The sequence below is a fragment of the Camelus ferus genome, chromosome 17 (assembly GCF_009834535.1).
Source record: "Camelus ferus isolate YT-003-E chromosome 17, BCGSAC_Cfer_1.0, whole genome shotgun sequence".
Lineage (NCBI taxonomy): Eukaryota > Metazoa > Chordata > Mammalia > Artiodactyla > Camelidae > Camelus > Camelus ferus.
In genome coordinates this window covers 27,189,319-27,213,995 of record NC_045712.1, presented here as the reverse complement: position 1 = coordinate 27,213,995, position 24,677 = coordinate 27,189,319, and the positions used below count along the sequence as shown (strand labels likewise).

Here is a 24,677-nt window from a genome sequence, read left to right as displayed (position 1 = left end):
TGTTTCTGTTTTATATTTAAGTTAATTTGTCGCCTTTTTTTTTTTTTTTTAAGATTCCACATATGAGTGATCTCATGGTATTTTTGTTTCTCTTTCTGGCTTACTTGACTTAGAAGGACATTCTCCTGGGACATCCAGGTTGCTGCAAATGGCATGTTGTCGTTTTTATGGGTGAATAGTATTCCATTGTATAAATATACCACATCTTCTTTATCCAGTTATCTGTTGATGGACATTTAGGCTGTTTCCATGACTTGGCTATTGTAAATAGTGCTGCTATGAACAGTGGGGTGCAGGTGTCTTTTTGAATTAGGGTTCCTTCTGGATATATGCCCAGGAGAGGGATTACTGGGTCATATGGTAAGTCTAGTTTTAGTCTTTTGAGGAATCTCCATACTGTTTTCCACAATGGCTGCACCAAACTACGTTCCCACCAGCAGTGTAGGAGGGTTCCCTTTTCTCCACAGCCTCTCCAGCATTTATCATTACTCAGCAACTCTTAAAACATTTGTTTTCCAGATTTCAGACACAACAGAAAAGTTGAAAGAATAACGCAGTGCTCACCCAAATTCTCTTTTCCTAATTTTGATAGTTACATTGCACCATTGTGTTTTCTCTCTCTCTTTGTCTGTATATATACACACACTTGTATATACACATGCATACATATGAGTGTGTATACGTCCCATGAACCTTTGCAAGTAAGTCGTACACATCTTGGCACATCCTAAGAGGATATTCTCTTATATAACCACAATATTATCATCATACCAAAGGAAATCCACAAAAATTTTCTAGTGTGATTTGTATTTAAATTTTACCTATTGTCCCCAGTACATTTTTTTAAACATTTTTTATTGATTTATAATCCTTTTACAATGTTGTGTCAAATTCCAGTGTAGAGCACAATTTTTCAGTTATGCATGAACATGTATATATTCATTGTCACATTTTTTTCTCTGTGAGCTACCAGAAGATCTTGTATATATTTCCCTGTGCTATACAGTATAATCTTGTTTATCTATTTTACAATTTTGAAATCCCAGTCTCTCTTCCCACTCTCTGCCCCCTTGGCAACCACAAGTTTCTTTTCTATGTCTGTGAATCTATTTCTGTTTTGTATTTATGCTTTGTTTTTTTGTTTTTTTTTTTTTAGATTCCACCCAGTACCTTTTTTTTTATCATTTTTTTTCCCTCAAACTCAGTTCCAGTCAGGGTCCCAGTATGGTTTTGGTTGTTCTTGTTTTTTTCATCTCTTTTAATCCAGAATAGTCTTCTCCCTACCAGCCCCCTTAATGATACTGTTTTTTCAAAGAGACTGAGTTAATTTTTGGGTAAAATGTCCCATCTTCTCAGTTTTTCTGAGTGTCTCCTTCAGTATTGATTCAATTTGTTCATCCATCCTCTGCATTTCCTGTAAAGGCAACCATTTGCTGAGTATCCAACACACCTAATCAGGTCCCTGCTGTTCCTGATACACTTACTGTTTGCAGTGGGAGTGGTCACTGGTATGACCCTGCTGTGAGGCACACGGTCTGGTGGAGGCATGTTCAGAATGTGGGTTGGGCAGCAGCTAACATTCAAGGAAGTGACGTTTCAGCTGAAACTTGAGAAGACAGGGAGAACATATGGATAAGCATTGAGACCTGAGAGCAGTAATTCCAAAGTACTGTTCGCTGAGTGTCCCTGGGAGCTGAAGGCTGTTGGGAACAGGTTGTGAAGGGCCATGAACTCTGTGCTGGGGAGATTAGATTTGGTCCTGGAGGTTTGGGGGAGCCACTGTTGCATAGCTTTTTCAGATTACAATTTTTGTTTTTAAATTACAAGTCATTTCCCACTGAGAAGAGCAGGTTTTAGTTTATTTTTTCCCCAAGGGGTTGTGTGTTTCAGAAGGATTTAAAGTTAGAGGTGACATCAGAGTTGTGTTAGAAAGACAAATCTGGTCACTAGGTAAGGGGTGGATTTGAAGGGATGGAATGTCCAGGCGGGTGGTCGGGTGGTCAGGTGGATAGGGAACTTTCAGAAGGTAAAACCAACAGAAGAGGGTTTAGGGTCATAGGTTTGGAACGTGGCCAGATGGTGCTGAAATAAATTCATCAGTAGCATCCGTTTTGTCCCCCTTCTCCCTTTCCCTGCCAGGCAGGTAGGAGTTGGCACACAGCCTAGCCATGTGTCCTAGGTCCTAGGAAAGGTGGGTAGGCCGTAGACATGGTGTAAGTGTGCTACTGAACAGAGCAGGTCACCTGTTCTCAGCCTGTGCAGCTGCTTTCCTTCGCCATCTCACAAACTGGATAGGGCCTTCAGGGACCTTGTGAGTTGGGCATTGGTGCCCTTAGTGTTTGTGGAAGGAGTGGATCTGGCCCCCCTACATTGCTAACCCAGACACCAGGCAGCAGGTACTGCCACAGGAGTAGTTGCTGCGGCCTTAGTCTGTTGATCTTTTAGGCCAACAAGGGACCCTTTGATCCAGGCCATGCTTCCAGGCTGGTGAGTATCCTCGCTGTCCAAGATAGTCAGCTCCCAAGGTAGTGAGTGCTGTCGTGGGCAAGCATGCCAGTCCCCACTCTGAGGTGGGCACTGACCTTCCCTCCTCCTGTTCTCCCGTCTGGGTCATTGCCATCATACGTCCACAGACCTTTCCTCACCTGTGAGGACGCTGTGGGTCACTTGTTTCTGTGGTACCCTTTCCCAGCTGGGAGGGTGGGCCAGTGAAGGAGGCCTCACACTCTGCCTCTTCTTTGGTGTCTCTTCCTACATCTGCTCTTGGGTCAGGGTTATGGTTGTGATCCCCAGAACACAGCAGGGCCCAGTGCTTCAGGGAGGCTTGAATTTGTGGCCCACTTTGGGATGCTCAGTAGGATCCCCTTTCAGTTAGTTAAGTTCCCCGGCTTCCTGAGCTGGCAGAGTCTGGGTCTTTGCAGAGAGGGCTGCAGCATGATGAACATCAGTCAGGTTGTCCAGTCTTATTTTCCACTTTGCTCAAAGGAGGAGGTTCTCTGGTCATAATCTTGGCACTGCCCCATTATTGAGGTCGAGTTCCTGGTGGTCCAGGAGATGGGCTTGTGGTTGTGGGTCTGGACTCAGTCGTGAGCCCTGACTGGTGATTGCCAAGGACTCAGGGCAGGGGTGGGAGCAGGGGAGTCTTCTCTATCCCTGGTTTACCATCTTCTCTCTCTCCCTAGTTTGTCCTGAAGAATTATGGCGAGAATCCAGAAGCCTACAATGAGGAACTGAAGAAGCTGGAGTTGCTCAGACAGGTAGGAGGATAGTATTGATTTGCAGGCATAAGCAGAATAGGTTTGATAGGGAAGTAAAGAAACCACCTGGACCTGTGTTCTCATTTTAATTTAGTGCTCCTCCATAAAATTAGCAAAATTAATGACAGAAAAAAATGAAAATACTAAAATAAAAAGCAAAAAGAAAAACCCTTTTCATAATTTTTTGTTCACATATTTTAAAATTGTATTTATGTATACTACATAAAACCATAGTAGGATCATACATCACCTATACTGCTTCTGTAGCCTGCCTTATTCACTTAGCATTGTGGATTTGTTTCTGTATCAATGAGCATACAACAGTATTTTTAATGGCCCACAGTCATTATATTGCACTATAATTTAATCAGTCTCATCTTGGAGATCATTAAGGTATTTCATTTTGTCACCATTTAAAATATTATCCAAGTCTGTGCACCCTTGCACATCGATAGGATTATTTCTGTAGGAATTAGTGGGTGAACAAGATGCTTGTTTTGGTTTACACCCCCAGCAGGGTAAGCACCGGCTTCTGCTGTTACTTTCAGTTCTGTTAGTCTGATAGGTGGAAAGTATGGTTAATTTTAATTTTTGGTTATTTGGCTAATAGTTAAGTTTTCACAGTAGTTGTTAATGTGTTTAAGTATCTTCTTTTAGGGGATTGTCTGTTAATGTCCTTTGTCCATTTTTTTGTCAGGGTGTTACACCTGTTTTCTCACTAATTTATAAGACTCAGTCATACATTAATGACTCACGTGATTTGTCCTTTGTCTCACATGATTCAAGTATTTTTCTCAAACAATTGTTTTTGTTTATTGTATTTTTAATGCAGACTTTCAGATTTTACATATACATATTTCAAGTGTTTATGAATCAGATCCATCTCATCTTTCCTTTTACTGTATCTGCCTTTTTATATGCAGTTAAGAAACTTTGTCACCCAAATAAGGTGTGAACAGCTACTGATATTCTCCCTCTGGTATTTACATGGTTCTGGTTGTTACTTAAATCTTTATATCACATTTATTTAAGTGTATGATATGTAAGGGAAGGTTTATACTTTTTCTCTGTATGTTTTTCTATTGTTTCAGAACACTCTTGTGCTGAATTCTTATGTGTATTTTAGATCTGTTCAGAATGTCCTGTTCTCTGCCATCACCCATCTTCTTCTGCCAGGCCCATGATATTTGAAGTATTGAATCTATTATATATTTTACTATATGATAAGACTAATTCCTGAAAATCACTTTTTTTTCAACTTTTCCATATTTATTCTCACATGAATATTTCTCAAAAGGACTTAGAATCTTTTTGTCAAGTTTCACAAAATTATGTTGGGAATTTGGTGAGCTCATAAAATTTATATATTGATTAGATAGAGTTAACATCTTTGTGAGGTTGCTTTCTTCTGCATTTCTACAGTCCCCCCGCCCAGGCTTCTCAGTATAGTTTTCCTTTTTTTTTTATTTTTAATTGAAATACAGTCAGTTATGTTATCAATTTCTGGTGTACAGCCCAATGTCCCAGTCATGCATATACATACATATATTTGTTTTCCTTTTTTTTTCATTTTTCTCAATTTTTTCATTTATTACCAGATATTGAACATGATTCCCTGGCTATACAGAGGAAACTCCCCCCCCCCCTTTTTTTTAATTGATTTGTAGTCAGTTTACAATGCTGTGTCACCTCCTGGTGTACAGCACAATTCCTCAGCCACACACAAACATACACATATTCATTCTCCCATTCTTTTTCACCGTCAGCTACTACAAGATACTGAATACATTTCCCTGTGCTATATAGTATGAACCTGTCTATCTATTTTATGTATATTAGTATATTTAAGTCTTCGAACTCCCAGTTTATGCCTTCCCACCTCCCTCCCCCCTGGCAACCGCAAGTCTGTATTCTACATCTTTGAGTCTATTTCTGTTTTATATATAAGTTCATTTGTCTTTTTAGATTCTAGCTGTGAGGGATATTGTATGCTATTTTTCTTTCTCTTTCTGGGTTACTTCACTTAGAATGACATTCTCCAGGAGCATCCATGTTGCTGCAAATGGCATTATTTTATTCTTTTTTATGGCTGAGTAGTATTCCATTGTATAAATATACCACAACTTCTTTTTTTTCTTTTTTTAAATTTTATTTTATTGAGTTATAGTTAGCTTACAATATTGTGTCAATTTCCAGTGTAGAGCACAATTTTTAGTTATACATGAACATACATATATTCATTGTCACATTCTTTTTCACCATGAGCTACCACAAGATCTTATATATATTTCCCTGTGCTATACAGTATAATCTTGTTTACCTATTCTATATATACCTGTCAGTATCTACAAATTTTGAACTCCTAGTGCATCCCTTCCCACCCCCCTCCCCCTGACAACCACAAGTTTGTATTCCATGTCTATGAATCTGTTTTTGTTTTGTATTTATGTTCATTTGTCTTTTTCTTTTCTTTTTCTTTCTTTTTTTTTTTTTTTTTAGATTCCACATATGAGTGACCTCACATAGTATTTTTCTTTCTTTCTGGCTTACTTCACTTAGAATGACATTCTCCAGGGACATCAGGTTGCTGCAAATGAAGTTATTTTATCCTTTTTTGTGACTAAGCAGTATTCCATTGTGTGTGTGTGTGTGTGTGTGTACACATATACATACATACATACCAGAACTTCTTTATCCAGTCATCTGTTGATGGGCATCGAGGTTGTTTCCATATCTTGGCTATTGTAAATAGTGCTGCTATGAACATTGGGGTGCAGGTGTGTTTTTGAATCAAGGTTCCTTCTGGGCATATGCCCACGAGTGGAATTGCTGGATCATATGGTAAGTGAATTTTTAGTTTTTTGAGTTCATGGATTTTTGAATGATGGCCATTCTGAGTGGTGTGAAGTGTTATCAGATTATTGTTTTAATTTAGTTTCTCTGATAATTAGTGATATTGAGCATTTTTTCATGTGCCTCTTGGCTGTTTGTATGTCTTCACTGGAGAATTGCTTGTTTAGGTCCTCTGCCCATTTTTTGGATTGGGTTGTTTGGGGTTGTTGTTGTTGTTGTTGTTGTTGTTGTTAAGTTGTATGAGCTGTTTATAGGTTCTGGAAATGAAGCCTTTGTCAGTCTCATCATTTGCAGGTATTTTGTGACATTCCGTAGGTTGTTGTTTTGCTTACGGTTTCCTTTGCTGTGCAAAAGCTCGTAAGTTTCATTAGGTCCCATTGGTTAATTTTTGCCTTTATTTCTGTTGCCTGGTTGCCTGGGTAGAGAGTGCTCTAGGAGAGCATTGCTACGATTTATGTCAGAGAATGTTTTGCCTATGTTTTCTTCTAGGAGATTTATCATGTCTTGCCTTCTATTTAAGTCGTTAAGCCATATTGAATTTATTTTTGTGTATGGAGTGAGGGTGTGTTCTCCCTTCATTGATTTACATGCTGTGATCCAGTTTTCCCAACACCACTTGTTGAAGAGACTCTTTTTTCTCCATTGTATATTGTTGCCTCCTTTGATTAAGTGACCATAGGTCTGTGGATTTAATTTTGGGCTCTCTGTTCTGTTCCATTGGTCCATATGTCTGTTTTTATGCCAGTACCCTGCTGTTTCGATCACTGTATCTCTGTAGTATTGTCTGAAGTCTGGGAAGGTTATTCCTCCAGCTTCCTTCTTTTTCTTCAGTATTGCTTTGGCAATTCCAGGTCTTTTGTGATTCCATATAAATTTTAGGATTGTTTGTTCTAGTTCTGTGAAAAATGTTCTGGTAATTTGATAGGGATCGCATTAAATCTGTAGATTGCCTTGGGCACTATGGCCATTTTAACAATAATTTGATTCTTCCAGTGCAAGAGCATGGGATATCTTTCCATTTCTTTATGTCATCTTTGATTTCCTTAAGCAGTGTTTTGTAGTTCTCCATGTGTAAGTCTTTCACCTCCTTGGTCAGATTTCTTCCTGAGTATTTTATTGTTTGGGATGCAATTTTAAAAGGGATTGTTTCTGTATTTTCTTTCCCTGCTAATTCACTGTTAGTGTAAAGAAAATGCAACTGATTTTTGTATGTTAATCTTGTATCCTGCTACCTTGCCGAATTGTTTTATCAGCTCTAGTAGTTTTTGTGTGGAGCTTCTAGGGTTTTCTGTATACAGTATCATGTCATCTGCATATAGTGACAGTTTTATCTCATTTTCCAATTTGGATCCCTTTTATTTCTTTTTCTTTTTCTTTTTTCTTTTTTACATTGAAGTACAGTCAATTACAATGTGTCAGTTTCTGGTGTACAGCACAATGTCTCAGTCATACATATACATACATATATTTGTTTTCCTGGGTTTTTTTTCATTCAAGGTTATTACCATATGTTGAACATGATTACCTGTGCTATCCAGAAGAAACTTTTTTTAATCTATTTTTATATATAGTGTCTAACATTTGTAAATCTCAAACTCCCAGATTTATCCCCTCCCACCACCTTTCCCCAGTAACCATAAGATTGTTTACTATGTCTGCAAGACTGCTCCTGTTTTGTAGATGAGTTCATAGTGTCCTTTTTTTCCCCTTTTTTTTTCTTTTTTTTTTTTAATACTCCACGTATGAGTGATACCATATGGTATTTTTCTCTTTCTGGCTTCCTTCACTTAGAATGACGATCTCTAGGGCCATCCATGCTGCTGCAAATGGCATTGTTTTATTCTTTTTTAAGACTGAGTACTATTCCATTGTATAAATACACCACAACGTCTTTATCCAGGCATCTGTCCATGGACGTTGAGATTGCTTCCATATCTTGGCTATTGTATATTTTGCTGCTATGAACATTGAGGTGTATGTATCTTTTGGAATTTAGAGTTCCCTCCAGATATGTATCCAGAAGTGGGATTGCTAAATCATATGGTAAGTCTATTTTGAGTTTCTTGAAGAATCTCCATACTGTTTTCCGTAATGGCTGCAACCAAACTACATGCTCACCAACAGTGTAGGAGGGTTCCCTCTTCTCCACACTCTCTCCTGCATTTATTGTTTGTAGACTCTTCAGTCATGGCCATTCTGACTTGTTTCAGGTGGTAACGCATTGTAATTTTGATTTGCCTTTCTCCAACAATTATCGAGCATCTTTTCTCACTTGATGGCCATGTGTTTGTCCTCTTTGGAGAGATGTTTGTTTAGGTCTTCTGCCCATTTTTTGATTGGGTTACTTTGTTTTTTTATATTAAGGTGTATGAACTCTTTGTATACTTTTAAAATTATTTCCTTGTTGTTCGCATCATGTGCAAATATTTTCTCTCATTTTGTAGATTGTCTTTTCATTTTGTTGATGGTGTCCTTAGCTTGCAGAAGCTTTTAAGTTTTATTAGATCCCATTTGTTTACTTTTGCTTTTATTTGTATTTTTCCAGAAGCTGGTTCAAAAAACATACTGCTTTGATTTATGTCCAAGAGTGTTTTGCCTGTGTTTTTTTCTAGGCGTTTTATAGTATCTGGTCTTACATTTAAGTCTTTAATCCATTTTTAGTTCATTTTTGTATAGGGTGTTATACTGAATTCTTTCTTAATCTCAAGTACTATTCTAGGCACTGTAGATTCAGCAGCAAACACCCACAAAGTTCCTGTGGAGTTCTGTGGGATTTTAAATAAGACTCCTTGATCAGAAAGGCAGTGGTGTGACACCAGTGGCATTAAGCTGAGTCTCCAGTGACACAGAAGAGGTCTGGGGAGCCAAATCCTGAAAACAGGATGCGTGACTTCGTGTGGGATGCAGAGATTGTGTTGCTGGAGTAGTGGTTCTGTTTGGCAGTGTATTGAGTGAGGCCTTCATTCTTCCATTTCCACGTGTCTCAGCCTCCTGAGGCAGTTATGGTCCTGCCCCAATCATCTGTGCCATGGTTTTTCATAGAGACACTGTTACTGGAGTAACAGGTTTGCAAATCTGATCTAGGAGATACGATGTAGACTTAGTTCTCAAGCAAGAACCTATTCTGCTGCCTACAGTGTTGTAAAAGAGTTGGAAACAGTTTTATCAAGGTCAAGTGCCAGTTTGCTTTTTTCACTTTTGAAAACTTTGCCCAAGAGTTTGAGCAGTAGAAGGCTCCGATTAATGGAGCAGCATATGAGTCCATCACAGATCCTCTGAATGGATATATTATTCATATATTTCTGGGTTTGGTTGAAGTTACCAGTTACTACTGGTACTAACTCCTGAATAACTGACATAGAAAATGTCGATAGCTTAATTGAAAATGTATCCAAAACTAACAGGTCGGTTATATACTAAAAACAGTCACCGATACTACTGATTTATTGCAGGGGTGGCTGCATTGGTGTACAGTCAGTGATAGACAACAAAATACTAACAGCTATTGATTTCTACAGCACATATTTACATCACTTGGACCCAAGCTCAGCCAACAAGTGCAGAGACTTCAGGCCCTCAGACTTCTAATGAAAACACGAGAGGAAACATGTTGCTTACAACAGTGCAGAAAATAAATACATTAAAAATGTGTTACGTATTTGTAATTCATTAGATGCCTTATTACAGGGAACTTACCTGACTTTGTAGAAATATTAAAAAAAATTTTTTTCATTGTGGCGAAATACAGATAAAAAAATTGCCATCCTAACCATTTTTAAGTGTACAGTTCAGTAGTGTTAAGTATATTTACATTGTTGTGGAACCAATCTCCAGAATCTTTCATCTTGCAAAACTGAAACTCTATACCCATGAAACAATAAACCCCCATTTTCCTTTCCCCCCAGACCCTGGCAACCACCATTCTATGTTCTGTCTCTCTGAATTTGGCTACTTTAATTCATATAAGTGGACTCATACAATATTTATCTTTCTCAGACTGGCTTGTTTCACTCAGCATAATGTTCTCAAGGTTCATCCATGTTTTAGGACATGTCCGAACTTCCTTCTTTTTTTTTCAGGCTGAATAATATCCCATTGTAAGTATGCACTCAGTTTGTTTATCCGGGGATACTTGGGTTGCCTTCACCTTTTGCCTGTTGTTAATAATGTCACTATGGTGTACATTTAATTGAGCCTGTGGGTGTACAGATAGCTCTTTAAGATCCAGCTTTTGATTCTTTTAAGTATATACTCAGAAATGGAATTGTTGGCTCACATGGCAGTTTTATTTTTTATTTAATAGACTTTATTCTTTTAGAGCAGTTTCAGGTTCACAACAGAATTGAGCAGAAAATACAGAGTTCGCACGTGGCCCTCGCCACCCACACATATATACTCCCCTACCCTCAACATCCCTCAGTAGTGTGGCATGTTTGGTACAGTCAATGAACCAACATGGGCACATTATTATCAGCCAAAGTCCATAGTTTACATTAGGGTTCACTCTTGATGTTGTACAGTTATGGGTTTTGACAAATGCATGATGACATGTAGCCACCACTATAGTATCATACAGAGTAATTTCATCACCCTAAAAATCCCTTGTGCTCAATCTATTCATTCCTCCCTCCTTCCCTTTTCCCCAGCTCCTGGAAACTATGATCTTTTTATTGTTTCTGTAGCTGTGCCTTTTCCAGAATGTCATTTGGTTGGAATCGTACAGTTTGTAGCCTTTTCAGACTGGCTTCTTTGATTTAGTAATACGTCTTTTAAGTTTCTTCTGTGTCTTTCATGGCTTGATAAATTTTTTTTTTTACTGCACATATATTTTTTAGTTTACATATATATACTGTTCATTGTTTCTAAGAATGTTTAGAGCTTTTAGCTTTTTAAACTTACATAGTTATCAAAGGACTAAAGCCAACCACAAAATAAGAATTAACTTACAGATACATATACCCTGCTATTAACAGCAACATTATTTATCATTGCAAAGATACGGAAGCATCCTAAGTGCACATCAATAGTTGAATAGATAATGGAGATGCAGCATATACATATATGTAACGGAATATAACTCACCCATGAAAAAGAAGGATATTTTGCCATTTGTAGCCCTTCATTCACTTTTATTTTTTTCACTTCAAAACCCAGAATTTTATAACTGGCAAGACATTTCCATTACATCAAAAACAACACTTAACCAAGGAGGTTACCTATACTCTAAAAACTGAAATGACACAAAGAAATGGAAAGATTTCTTGTGCTCTTGGATTGGAAGAATCAACACTATCAAAATGGCCACACTACCCAAGTCAATCCACAGATCATTGCAGCCCCCGTCAAAATATCGTGACATTCCTCACAGAACCAGAACAAACAATTTCAAAATTTAGAAGGAACCACAAAAGACCCCAAACAACCAAAGCAATCTTTTGTACGTCTCTCTCTCTCTCTTTTTTTTTTTTTTCTGGTTTGTTGACTAGAGAAGTTCCTTTAACATTTGTTGTAAAGCTGGTTTGGTCATGCTGAAATCTTTTAGCTTTTGTTTATCTGTGAAGCTTTTGATTTTTCCATCAAGTCTGAACGAGAGCCTTGCTGGATAGAATATTCTTGGTTGTAAGTTTCCCCCTTGCATCACTTTAAATATATCATGCCGCTCCCTTCTGGCCTATAGAATTTCTGCCGAAAAATCAGCTGATAACCTTATGGGAGTTCCCTTGTATGTTATTCGTTGCTTTTCTCTTGCTAATTTTAATATTTTCTCCTTATCCTTAATTGTTGTCAGTTTGATGACTGTGTGCCTCAGTGTGTTTCTCTTTAGGTTAATTCTCTGTGGTACTCTCTGCACTTCTAGGACTTGGGTGACTTTTTCCTTTCCCGAGTTGGGAAAGTTTTCGGTGATTATCTCTCCCAAAATTTTCTCAGGTCTTTTCTCTCTCTCCTCTTTCTGGGACCCCTATAATGTGAATATTAGAGCACTTCATTATTACCCCAGAATTCTCTTAAACTATCCTCATTCCTTTTTATTCTTTTTTCTGTTTTCTGTTCTGAAGTAGTGATTTCCACTGATATGTCTTCTAGCTCACTGATCATTCTTCTGCCTCATTTAATACATTCTTGGTTCCTTCTAGTGTATTGTTCATTTCAGTGATTTTATTCTTCAACTCTGGGTATTCTTTATATTTTACAATTCTTTACTAAAAACTCGACTGTGTGCATCTATATTCATCTTGAGTTCTCTAAACATCTTGGCCATCATTACTTTAAACTCTTTCTCATGTAAATTACCTACCTCCTCATCACTTATATCATCTTCTGGGATTTTATCTTGTGCTTTGGCCTGGGAAATATTCCTTTGCCACCTATCTTTCTATGTGTTTGTGGATTCCTTCCACAGGCTTTGAGATTATTGTTTTTTTTATTTCTAGTATCTGCCCCTGGTGGATGAGGCTGAACTAGAGGCTTATGCAGGTTTCCTGGCAGCAGGAGCCATTGCTTGCCCACTGCTAGGTGAAGCTTGGTCCTGGACCTCTAGTGGGTATGGCTGTGTCTAGAGGCCTTTGTGGCTTTGGAAGTCTGAGATGGGTGTGGCTGTGTTCCCACCCTGTACGTGTTGTTTGGCCTGAGGCTTCCCTACAGGCTGTTGGGTGGGGCAAGGTCTTGGTGCTAATGATCCAATCAAGATATGAGCCTCCAGGAAAGCTCATGTAGATGGACACTCCCAGAATGTCCGCCACCAGCTTTTATGACCCCTGAGTGAGCTGCATCCTGTCCCCTATGTCCCCAGGAGACCCTCCAAATCCAGCAGGCAGGTCTGGCCCAGGTTCCTATGAAATCATTGCCACTGCCCTTGGAGTTGGTGCATGTCAGTTTCCGTGTACGCTTCTCAAGCAAATGGAATCTCCGTTTTCCCCAGTCCTGTGAGGCTCCCAGAGCCAAGCCCCCCTAATCTTCAAAACCAGATGTCCTGAGGTCTCCTCTTCCCAATGTTGGGAACCAAGCTGGGGAGCCTCATGTGGGGCTTAGAGCTCTCACTCCTGTGGGAGGGCCTCTGTGACTTAACAAATCTTTAGCTTGTGGGTCGCCCACCCAGGGGGGTATGGGGTCCAATTATATCGCGAGCACGCCCTCCTACCATCCTGCTGTGGTTCCCTTGTTATGTTTCGAGTTGCAGAAGATCTCTTTTGCTAGGTTCCAGTCTTTTTTTCGATAGTTGTTTAGCATTCAGTTGTGGTTTCATTGTAGTTGTGAGGAGAGGCAAGCTCGTGGTCCTACGGCTCCGCCATCTTGACCAGAACTCCCTGGCAGTTATATTTTTAATTTTTAAGGAACCACCATCGTGTTTCTTCAACAGTTGTACCATTTTATATTCCTACCAACAGTGCACAAATGTTCCAATTTCTCCACACCCTTGCTAGCACTTGTTATTTTCTGATATATTTTTTTTTGATGGTGCCATCCTAATGAATGTGAGGTGGTATCTCTCTGTAGTTTAGATGTTGCATTTCTCTAATGATTGTTGTTGAGTATCTTTTCATGTGCTTATAGTTCATTTGTTAATCTTCTTTGGAGAAATGTTAATTCAAGTTCTTTATCCATTTCTGAATCACGTTTCTGTTGTTAAGATGTAGGAGTTTATATTTTCTGGGTATTAACCCCTTATCAGATACATGATTTTCAAACATTTTCTTCCATTCCATGCGTTGCCTTTTCACTTTGTTGATTGCGTCCTTTTGATGCTCTGAAGTTTTAAATTTTGATGTAGTCCAATTTACTAGTTTTTCTTTTGTTGTTGTGCTTTTTGAGTTATATCCAAGAAATCATTGCTAAATTTAATGTCATGAAGATTTTCCCCTTGTTTCTTGTAAGAACTTTATAGTTTTAGCTCTTATATTTAGGTCTTTGTCCATCTTTAGTTTATTTTTGTAAATGGTATAACATAAGGGTCCAACTTCATTCTTTCGTGTGTGGACATTTAGTTTTCCCAGCACCGTATATTGAAAAGACTGTCCCACATTGAATGGTCTTGGCATCCTTGTCAAAAATCATCTCACCGTGTGTATTAGTTTGCCATGGCTGCCATAACCAAGTACCATGGGCTACTGGCTTAAACAACAGAAGTTTTCTCACAGTTGTGGAGACCAGAAGTCCAAGATCAAGGTGTTGGCAGGGTTGACTTCTCCTTTTGGCTATCTTCTCCCTATATTTTCACATGATTGTCCCTCTGTGCATGCAGTCATTGGCATTAGGGCTCACCTGTATGACCTCATTTCACTGTAGTTACCTCTTTAAGGCTCTGTCTCCTAGTACAGTCACATTCTGAGATATACGGGGGTTAGGACTTCAACATATGAACTGATGAGGGAGCACCATTCAGCCCATAACACCACATATTTGAGGGTTTATTTCTGGGCTGTCTATCCTCCTTTGGTTTATATGTCTGCCTTTATGCCAGTACCACACTATTTTGATTATTGTGGCTTTGTAATAGGTTTTCAAATCAGGAATTGTGGGATGTCCAATTTTGTTCTTTTTCAAGATTGTTTTGGCTATTTGGGTGCTGGCCCCTTGAGATTCCATATGAATTTTTAGGATGGATTTTTCTATTTCTGCAACAAGTTGCCATTGGGGTTTTGATACGGATTGCATTAAATCCCATTAAATCCAAAAAAGTCTCTCTTCTTTTGGGAGGCTTGCCACCTTAACAATATTAAGTCTTAATACATGAATATAGGATGTCTTTCCTTTTGTTTATGTCTTTAATTTCTTTCAGCGTAGTTTTGTAGTTTTCTCTATACAAGTCTTTCACCTTTTTGGTTAAATTTATTTCTAAGTAATGTATTCTTTTTGATGCTATTGTAAATGGAAAAAATTTTAATTTTCTTTAATTATGATTGTGTACAAACAACTGATTTTTGTGTACTGATTCTATATCCTACAGCTTTGCTGAATTTGTTTATTAATTCTAACTTTTTTTGTGTAGTCTCTAGGGTTTTTTTACATATGAGTTCGTGTCTGTGAACAAAGATAATTTTGCTTCTTCCTTTCTAATTTGGATACATTTCTCCTTCTTTCCTGAGTGCTCTGGTTGGGGTTGGGACTTCTAGTCCTGTGATACTTGTAGTGGTGGAAATGGGCATCCTTGTCTTGTTCCTGGTGTTAGAGGAAAAGTTTTCAGTCTTTTACCTATTTAGTATGATGTTAGCTAAGGGTTTTCATAGTTAGCCTTTATCATGTTGAAGTAGAGGAACTTACCTGACTTTTAAAGATGACACTCTTCTTAGGAGGAGAAAATTGTCAAAAAAAGGTGAATTATCTCACTTGCCACCCTGTTTTAAAGTAGTTAAAAATAACTTTATCTGCTTGAATAACAAAAGAGGGTTTAAGTAAAATTTTTATTTACAGTGTCAAATTGTAGGAGATTGTATCTTTCCCCTAAAGCAGGGATAATTAATTGGCATGTTTATATATACTAAAAAGATATTCTTTAAAAAACGGAGTAATACACCATTGTTATAATATAAGCTTTTATAATTGCCCAGGTATGATGTACTTTTACTAAGATCTTTATTTCTTCATATGGCCTTTAAGTTACTGTCAAGTGTCCTTTCATTTCAGTCTAAAGGACTCCTTTTAGCATTTCCTGCAGAGCAGATCTAGTGGTGATGAATTCCCCCAGCTTTTGTTTATCTGAGAATGTCTTGATTTCTCCTTAGTTTTGTCAGATACGGGATTTTTGGTTGACAGTGTTTTTCTTTTAACACTTTTAATATATCAGCCTACTGCCTTCTGGTCTCCATAGTTTCTGATGAGAAATCTGTGGATAATCTCATTGAGGATCCCTTGTATTTGATGAGTACTGCTCTTATGTTGTTTTCCAGATTCTGTCTTTCATCAGTTTGAATATAATGTGTGTTGGTGTGGGTTTCTGAGTTCATTCTACTTGGAGTTCTTTAAGCTTCTTGGATGTTTATATTCTTTAATCAAATTTGGGAAGTTTTTGGCCATTATTTCTTCAGATACTCTCTCTGCCCCTTTTTCTTTCTCTTCTTCTGGGACTTGCACAATGTGTATGTTGATCTACTTGACGGTGTCTCATAGGTCCCTTAGGCTCTGTTCACTTCAGTATTTTTTCTTTCTCTTCCTTAGACTTGATAATTTCAGTTGCCCTATCTTCAGTTTCACTAATTCTTTAATATATGTGCTCAAATCTGCCTTTGACTCAGAGCAGAGATCCCTGATATTTGGAGGACAGAGTCCTTACTGCCCACCCTGGCTTCCAAAGGCTGTGTGCAAGCTGCAGCAGGAACATATGCAAGGCTGCCTGCACAGGGCTGGGTGCTGGGTAGCTGCCTCTGTGCTAAGGGCTGAAATCCACCTAATTTATTCTCTCTACCTTCCTCTGCAAGTTTGCAAGTCCTCAGTAGACTCTAAGAGTTCCAAGATAGTTCTGCCAGTGCAGTTGTTATCTAGGTGGGTAGATGGATTTCCTGGTGCTTCCTACTCTACCACCTTCTCAGAATACTCCTCATACTCATAAAATTTTTAAAGAAAGATTTTATTTGAACAGTTTGAGGACTAGTGAGATGTTCCTAACCCGTAAGACTACTGCTGTTTTGCACACACAAGTGCACATGCACACAAAACACCCTCCAGAGCATTGTCTTCCATCCCTTCTGAGGCAGATGGTTTATGGCCTAGGGCAGGCAGCCTGCACAGAGCAGCGGTCTGGAGAGAGCCACCCCCAAGAGAGCTCCAGACCTGAGACTGTTCCCAGCACAGATGGAGCTCATAGGAGGACAGTAGGATGGCCACTTTTCCTCTCAAGTCATTGAATAACTCAACTCATTGAAACAGTGTGAGAATTGGGCTAGATCAGTGTTTCTTCAGTGAAACCACAGGACAAACTTTTTACATAGAACACTGATAATAATTATTTCAAGAAAAAAAAAATTACCAGACCAGGAAAGCTTCCAGACTCAGCAGTATAATAGTGAAAATAAAATAGAATAACTAAATGAACTATTATAGCAATTTTAGAACTAACAGTGGTCTAGTTTTCAGTGAATTGCAGAAAATTAATCAAAGCACAGAGACATAGAAAGCAGAGACAGCATAAGCGAAGTTAACTTTTTACCATAACTCAGTTCTTTGCAGTGGAAATTGAAGGTGGATATAATTGGGGAAACTGTAGGCAATTCTTTTTTTCTGATTCTGGGTCTCAGTTTCCTCATCTGTAAAACTGGGCCTGGAATAGTTCTCTGAGAAGACTTTTCATTTGTACTCTGGAGTAAATTTTTGGCTGTGTGATTATAGGGAATAAAACTGACAGGTCGGGTAAGGGGTTGTTGGAGGCGTCAGGGAGAGGGTGTGGTGGGTCAGAGCTTTCTTTCAGCCTCTCCTGTTCTGCTCTGTTCCTGCCATATGCAGCTCATCACAGAGTGTCACAGGCCAGGGCGGAACAAGAGGGGGCTGCATTCTTGGTTGGAGTAAAGGGTGCAGGTGGATCTCCATGACCTGAGGGGGTTGGGGGGGGGGTGTTGAGGGGGTTGCTTCTCTTGTTTCCCAAAGATTGGTTTTAGGAAGTACAAAACAAACTTTTTTTTTTTAATTGAAGTACAGTCAGTTTACAGTGTTGTGTCAATTTCTAGTGTACAGCACAATGCTTCAGTCATACATGAATATACATATATTCGTTAAAACAAACATTTTTTATTTTAATCTTTTTGTATATGCTTTAGTAAGTATTTTTAAAATGTGTAGCTAGGACATCAAGCCTGCTATTTCAGGCATGTAACTGCTTAGGATGTGGCTCCACTTTAAAAAATGGAAAGTGTTATGTTGTTTCATTTTGGTGGAGGTATGATGGGGAGGGCAGTGATAAGAATGACTAGATTTGAGAAGCCTCAGCATATGGGACAGGCCCCTTGAGGTGGCACTGCAGCAGTGTGGCTGTGACATGCCGTATCATTGCACTGGGCATTCCAGAGGCCTCACCACAAGGGAGCTTAGAATTTCTGTTCACAGGAACAGGAGACTGAGGCCCACAGAGGAGATAGTTTCCCAAGATGCTGCCGGGAAGTGGTGTTGAGTGGAACTAGTGCTGGACTCTTCCTGCTCTGGGTCCCCAGGGGCATGTGTGTCCCTTCTCAGAGCATCTGGGGCAGAAGGCTCAGAGCCCAGCTCTGCAGTGTCTTGTCCTAAAGGATTTCTTCTAGCCTGTGCCAGCCAGCTCTCTGCTGAGCCCCTCGGCTGCTGGAGTCCTGGTGTGGGGCTCTGGTGTGCTCCAGCAGGTGGGGTGACGGTCTGTACAGTGCTTCTAGCCCATCTACTTTTTGTGCACCTGCTTCTTGTAAGGTATATTGTCTGTTCTGTTTGAGCAGAGAGTTCATTTGCTTTGATTTATTTTTTTCCAAAGTGGGGCTAGCTTTACCGGTTATTGTAAAAATTGGAAATGTTTCATATAAAGAATATATAACACTATAAAGAATCAAATATGTCTCTGTATGTATGTATAGAATAAGATAAATTTAAAACCCTACTAGCCAGGCATAATCACTTAACTTTTTGGTATATAACTGTCTAGATTTTTTCCTCTTGTCTGTATACCTGGCTGGATAGCAATATCCATATGACCTTACAAAAATGAAATTATGCTGCTCATCTGTTACATGACCCCCCCCCAAGCAATAAATCTGTTTTGGACATCTCAGCATATCAGTAGAGATCCCTGTCTTCAGTTTTTGTGGCTGCAAAGTATTCTTTTTTGTGGATAGCCTTGACATAATTTATTTAAACAATCCTCTTTAATGGAAGCTTTGGTGGCATCCAGTATTTGGCCCTGTTAATAATGCTGTTGAGAAACATCCTTGCATGTTCATCCTAAGCATTTGCTTTGCTGGGTCTCTCTTACTATATATTTTTGGATAACAGAACTGTGGGTGAAACATGAAGTACATCCAACTTTAAAGCATTTTTTAAGCTATCTTCCAGAAAAGTAGAACTGATTCAGGCCAGTAGTCCTGGCTGGTAGGATGATTGCTGAATGACTGCAGGTAGCTGTGGGCTTTCTTTGGATCCCTTGAAGAGTGCAGCCTCTCAGCTCTGATGCATATTTCCTGGGCACGTGGCTGGACAGGTCTGCCTGTCCTCTACCGCAGCTGATGACAGGCCTGCTTTTCCCATCTGTCTCCCAGAATGCTGTTCGTGTCCCTAGGGACTTTGAGGGCTGCAGCGTCCTCCGCAAGTACCTGGGCCAGCTCCACTACCTGCAGAGTCGGGTCCCCATGGGCTCGGGCCAGGAGGCTGCTGTTCCTGTCACTTGGTAAGAGCTGGTAGGCAGGGCTATGGGGAGCCTGGAGGATGCCTGTGACAGCCCAGGGGTGTCTGGGTAGTGGGGATGCCTCTCCCCTTTTCCTTGCTGCCTAGGATGGGGAGCAGCTTGGTGTGGCCTCCCCAGGCCTCCCTACCTCTGACCCCACACTGGAGAGGCAGGTCCTTTCACTAGTTCCTTCCCTCAAGATAACTGGAGTGGCTTGTCTACAGGACTGAGATCTTCTCAGGCAAGTCTGTGGCCCATGAGGACATCAAGTACGAGCAAGCCTGTATTCTCTATAACCTTGGTGAGCTGCCTAACCCCTTCCCCATGGTCCTACCTCCCAGCCCTCTCAACCCCATTTCAGCTCAGCAGGAGGCCACGAAGGCAGTGGGCCTGATGGAGGGAAGACACTTGGATTCTGACCCTCCCACTGCCCTCCCCACGGCTCTGCTGATGCCTCTTTTCGGGGCCACAGGGAGCCACCCTGCTAGGGAAACGCTCTGCTAGGCCAGCTGCCACATAGTGTTGCTGCCTCATAGGTGGCCTGTCTTTGACTGGACAGCCCCCCGACCCCCTTTGTGGCTTTGGGCTGCTTCAGGCAGGAGAGCAAGGCTGGCCTAGACCAGCCCTGCCATCAACCCTGAGGGCTCAGCCTCAGCCTGAGGAGCCCCAAGTCCTGTGTAGGCATCCCTGAGGCTCTGAGACTGGACCTGTAGGCTGGGGCTATAGACATCTTTCACCCAACCTGTGCCTGGTGCAGAGCAAGAGACTGAGGGGCTTGACTGGACTTCTGAGTTTCTCCGTTTACTCCAGCTTTGGTGTCCTTGGACCAACTGTCCCAGTCCTCGGACCCGTTTTCCTGATCATGGGTGACAACACTGACCCCTCTGCCTTACACTGGACACAGGTGTGGGCAGCCTGGGGAGCAGCCCAGGGCTAGCGCTGACCCCACCTCCTCTGCCTCTCCAGGGGCGCTGCACTCCATGCTGGGAGCCATGGACAAGCGGGTATCTGAGGAGGTGAGGAGGACAGTGGCAGTGGGTGGGACACAGGACAGAACCAGGGAAGGGTGCTGAGTGCCTCCAGAGGGTGAATCCTGCCCTGTGGGAGTGGGCACAGGCTCTTCCTTTAGCCAGCCTCCCCTCTTCTCTCCCAGGGGATGAAGGTCTCCTGCACTCATTTCCAGTGTGCGGCAGGTGCCTTCGCCTACCTACGTGAGCACTTCCCTCACGCCTACAGCGTTGACATGAGCCGTCAGATCCTCACTCTCAATGTCAACCTCATGCTGGTGAGGTGGTGCCCTTGGTGGGCTGAGTTGAATCCAGGGGAGGAGATAGTTAGGGCTGGATCCTAGGCCAGGCTCTGCACAGGGCTGTGAGGGACAAGCAGGGGTGTAGGCTTTGAGCCCCAGGTGGATCAGGAGCAGGGCTGTGCTCCTTGGAGCAGGGGAGGCGGGATGAAGAGGGGATCCGTGTGGTCTGCCCTGGGGCAGGGCGGGGCCTCCAGGTGAGAGGAGTGCATCTGCACCTGCTGTTCCAGGGCCAGGCTCAAGAGTGCCTTCTGGAGAAGTCCATGTTGGACAACAGGAAGAGCTTTCTGGTGGCCCGCATCAGTGCACAGGTAGGAATGGGGGTAGACGGTGGCTCTCAAGGGACTGATGGCAGGCCTCTGGTTCACTCTCAGTCCCCGACTTCCCGGCTCCCAGGTGGTGGATTACTACAAGGAGGCATGCCGGGCCTTGGAGAACCCTGACACTGCCTCGCTGCTGGGCCGGATCCAGAAGGACTGGAAGAAGCTCGTACAGATGAAGATCTACTACTTTGCGGCTGTGGCTCATGTGAGGGCACCGTGGCCACTGGGGCTGGGCTGGGCTGCGTTGAGTTGCCACAGCTCAGGAAATAATGATGTCTCTTCTTTCTTAGTTACATATGGGCAAGCAGGCTGAGGAGCAACAGAAGTTTGGGGAGCGGGTGAGTGAGCCCTAGGCGAGGAGGGGACTCAGGACTGGATCCAGCTTTGTTAGTGAAGTCCTCGTGAGGTCCCTTCCCTTACAGAAAGGCACTCTTGTCTGCCTTTAACTCTCATGTCCCTGACCACCCCCTGCTGTAGGCCTGGTGTTTCTTGTGTTGTCCCATCTGTGCAGCTCTCATCCCTCAGAGGGGATGGCTGGTTGGAGGTGTCACCTGGGAGGCAGAGCAGGGTGAAGCTGTAAGATAGACCCTAACCTTGGTGCTGTTGGCTGGGCTGGCACCTGCCTACCTCCTCAGCTTCTTGTCTTCTAATGGGTCACCTGGTGGCCAGGCAGGCTTGGTGGGGTGGCAGGTATGGGTCCCAGCAGGGAAAGATGGACTGGGCTTTGCCTGCTGCCCCATCACAGGTCGCCTACTTCCAGAGTGCCCTGGACAAGCTCAATGAAGCCATCAAGCTGGCCAAGGTAAAGCTGAGGAAGAGCCTGGCTGCCCCTCAGAGCCTGGGAGGATAAGGAGCAAGCCTGGCAGGGCCGAGGGGTGTCCTGGCACTGGCTGCAGTTGGTGCTGAGCACCCCCATCCCTCCCCACAGGGCCAGCCTGACACTGTGCAAGATGCACTTCGCTTTGCCATGGATGTCATCGGGGGAAAGTGAGTCTCTGGGACTTGGGGTGGCTTTTGGTTCCTTCTTGTTAGGAAGGGGCTTGGTGCTCTGCCTGCATCGTTGGGAGGAAGCCAGCAGGGCCGGAGAGCAGTGGCCCACATGGGAGGTTAGGTCCTGGATCCCTAGTGATGGCTGAAGAATCACCACTCCCCCTTCTCCTGACCCTCAGGTACAATTCTGCCAAGAAGGACAATGATTTCATCTACCACGAGGCTGTCCCAGCACTGGACACCCTTCAGCCTGTAAAAGGTCTGAAACTGAGGGAAGGCCCAGGATTGGAGTAGGGGATGAAGATGGGACAGAACAGAGGCAGGCTCGTTTGTGTGGGTGGGCCTGGTCTCCACAATTCTTCTTCCGCCTCCCAGGTGCCCCCTTGGTGAAGCCCTTACCAGTGAACCCCACAGACCCCGCTGTTACAGGCCCTGACATCTTTGCCAAACTGGTACCCATGGCTGCCCACGAAGCCTCATCGCTGTACAGGTGGGTGGGAGGGGCAGGCCCTATTCGTAGCACAGGTGGGGTTGGGATGTCTTAAGAGACATAGGCTTCCAGTAACTGCTCTGTCACTTCTCCTGCAGTGAGGAGAAGGCCAAGCTGCTTCGGGAGATGATGGCCAAGATTGAGGAGAAGAATGAGGTCCTGGAGTGAGTGCAGGGCTGGCGTGGGGGAGTACCCACCAGGCCTCTGTTTCCCCAAGCTGCCTGTAACAAGAAGAGTAGTGAAATGTGGTCTCGTACCACCAGGTTTCCCGACTCTGCCCTCCCTGCTCAGGGGTCTGGTATGCTAGATTTGTAAGGCGAGTCACTCGTGCATCTTCAGAAGAGGACATCCCATTACCAGTAGTGCCCTGGACATGTTCTGTGGTGGGGGTTGGGGTGCTGATATGCCGTCTGCTAGGACCTCGGACCTCGCTTCAGTGGTGGGAGTCTCACCCTAGAGGGTTGCTTTCACGTGTGAGGGGTTATCGGCACCCAGCACCCACCTGGAGCTGTTGCCTCCCACAGCCAGTTCATGGATTCACTGCAGCTGGATCCCGAGACAGTGGACAACCTTGACACATACAGTCACATCCCCCCTCAGCTCATGGAGAAGTGTGCGGCTCTCAGCGTCCGGCCTGACACTGTCAGGAACCTCGTCCAGTCCATGCAAGGTGAGTAAGGGGGAGAGCAAGCAGGTGGAGGGCGGGAATGTGGAAGTCGTCTGCTGCAGCCTTCTCTGTCCCTTGCTGAACAAGGATGCAGGTTTGCACCTCTCCCAGCATCTGGCACAGCACCCACCACTTCCATGACCACCATACCCTGTGCTCCCTGTGTCTGCCAGTGTCAGGACACCCCTTGGCCCCGCCAGGCTTGCTCCTTGTTCTCAGGCTCTGAGGGGCCACCAGGCTTTTCCTCGGTGCTGGGCTGCACACAAGCCTGACTCGGGGGCAGTTCTGTCTCCTGGGCAATGGGCCAGACTGGGTCCCTGGTCTGCCTGCCTCAGGAGCTGACCCTCTTCCCCTAAACACGCCCCCAGTGCTGTCAGGTGTGTTCACGGATGTGGAGGCCTCCCTGAAGGACATCAGGGATCTGCTGGAGGAGGATGCGCTGCTAGAACAGAAGTTGCAGGAGGCAGTGGGCCAGGCGGGAGCCAGCACAGCAGTCTCCAAGGCCGAGCTGGCCGAGGTGAGGCGAGAGTGGGCCAAGTACATGGAGGTCCACGAGAAGGCCTCCTTCACCAACAGTGAGCTGCACCGTGCCTATGAATCTGCACGTCGGCAACCTGCGCCTGCTCAGTGGGCCGCTGGACCAGGTCCGGGCTGCCCTGCCCACGCCAGCCCTCACCCCAGGTGAGGCCCCCTCCGTCCCCATGGGGAAAGGCATGGAGCTAGGGGTTTCTCTGGCCTCACTGACCACTGCTACTCCCAGAGGACAAAGCGGTGCTGCAGAATCTGAAGCGCATCTTGGCCAAGGTGCAGGAGATGCGGGACCAGCGCGTGTCCCTGGAGCAGCAGCTGCGTGAGCTTATCCAGAAGGATGACATCACTGCCTCACTGGTTACTACGGAGCACTCAGAGATGAAGGTGGGCTGGGTGAGCAGCGTGGAGGAGCTGACTCTAGGCTCCACCCTTAGGTGGTGAGGCCCTGAGTGTCCTTCACCCCGCAACACATTCCCTCAGAAGCTGTTCGAGGAGCAGCTGAAGAAGTACGACCAGCTGAGGGTGTACTTGGAGCAGAACCTGGCTGCCCAGGACAATGTCCTCCGGGCACTGACAGAGGCCAACGTGCAGTATGCGGCTGTGCGGCGGGTGCTCAGCGAACTGGACCAAAAGTCAGTGTCTGGCCCTGTGTTCTTGCCTAGTCTCACCCCAAGCTGGGCTCCGGCTGCTCAACCCTTGCTGGCCCTTCTGTCCACCAGGTGGACCTCTACGCTTCAGACCCTGGTGGCCTCCTATGAAGCCTATGAGGACCTGATGAAGAAGTCCCAGGAGGGCAAGGACTTCTATGCAGACCTGGAGAGCAAGGTGGCCGCTCTCTTGGAACGGGCTCAGTCCACCTGCCAGGCCCGCGAGGCTGCCCGCCAGCAGCTCCTGGACAGGTAGGTGTGGCCCCAGGACCAAGGTGAGGCTGCAGCC

General features: G+C 43.5%; 1 protein-coding gene across 1 annotated transcript in view; it reads left to right on the top strand.

Annotated features, from left to right (window-relative positions):
* PTPN23 (protein tyrosine phosphatase non-receptor type 23) overlaps window positions 1-24,677 on the top strand; it is a 35,251-nt gene that overhangs the window by 7,107 nt on the left and 3,467 nt on the right. Inside the window, 19 exon segments of the mRNA XM_032458626.1 lie at window positions 3,183-3,257; window positions 19,310-19,437; window positions 19,659-19,735; window positions 20,401-20,450; window positions 20,588-20,719; window positions 20,971-21,051; window positions 21,137-21,268; window positions 21,354-21,401; window positions 21,809-21,865; window positions 21,992-22,050; window positions 22,233-22,312; window positions 22,429-22,543; window positions 22,642-22,707; window positions 23,068-23,213; window positions 23,579-23,802; window positions 23,804-23,891; window positions 23,971-24,125; window positions 24,222-24,373; window positions 24,461-24,640. Of these exon segments, the coding sequence (XP_032314517.1) occupies window positions 3,183-3,257; window positions 19,310-19,437; window positions 19,659-19,735; window positions 20,401-20,450; window positions 20,588-20,719; window positions 20,971-21,051; window positions 21,137-21,268; window positions 21,354-21,401; window positions 21,809-21,865; window positions 21,992-22,050; window positions 22,233-22,312; window positions 22,429-22,543; window positions 22,642-22,707; window positions 23,068-23,213; window positions 23,579-23,802; window positions 23,804-23,891; window positions 23,971-24,125; window positions 24,222-24,373; window positions 24,461-24,640 (2,045 nt within the window).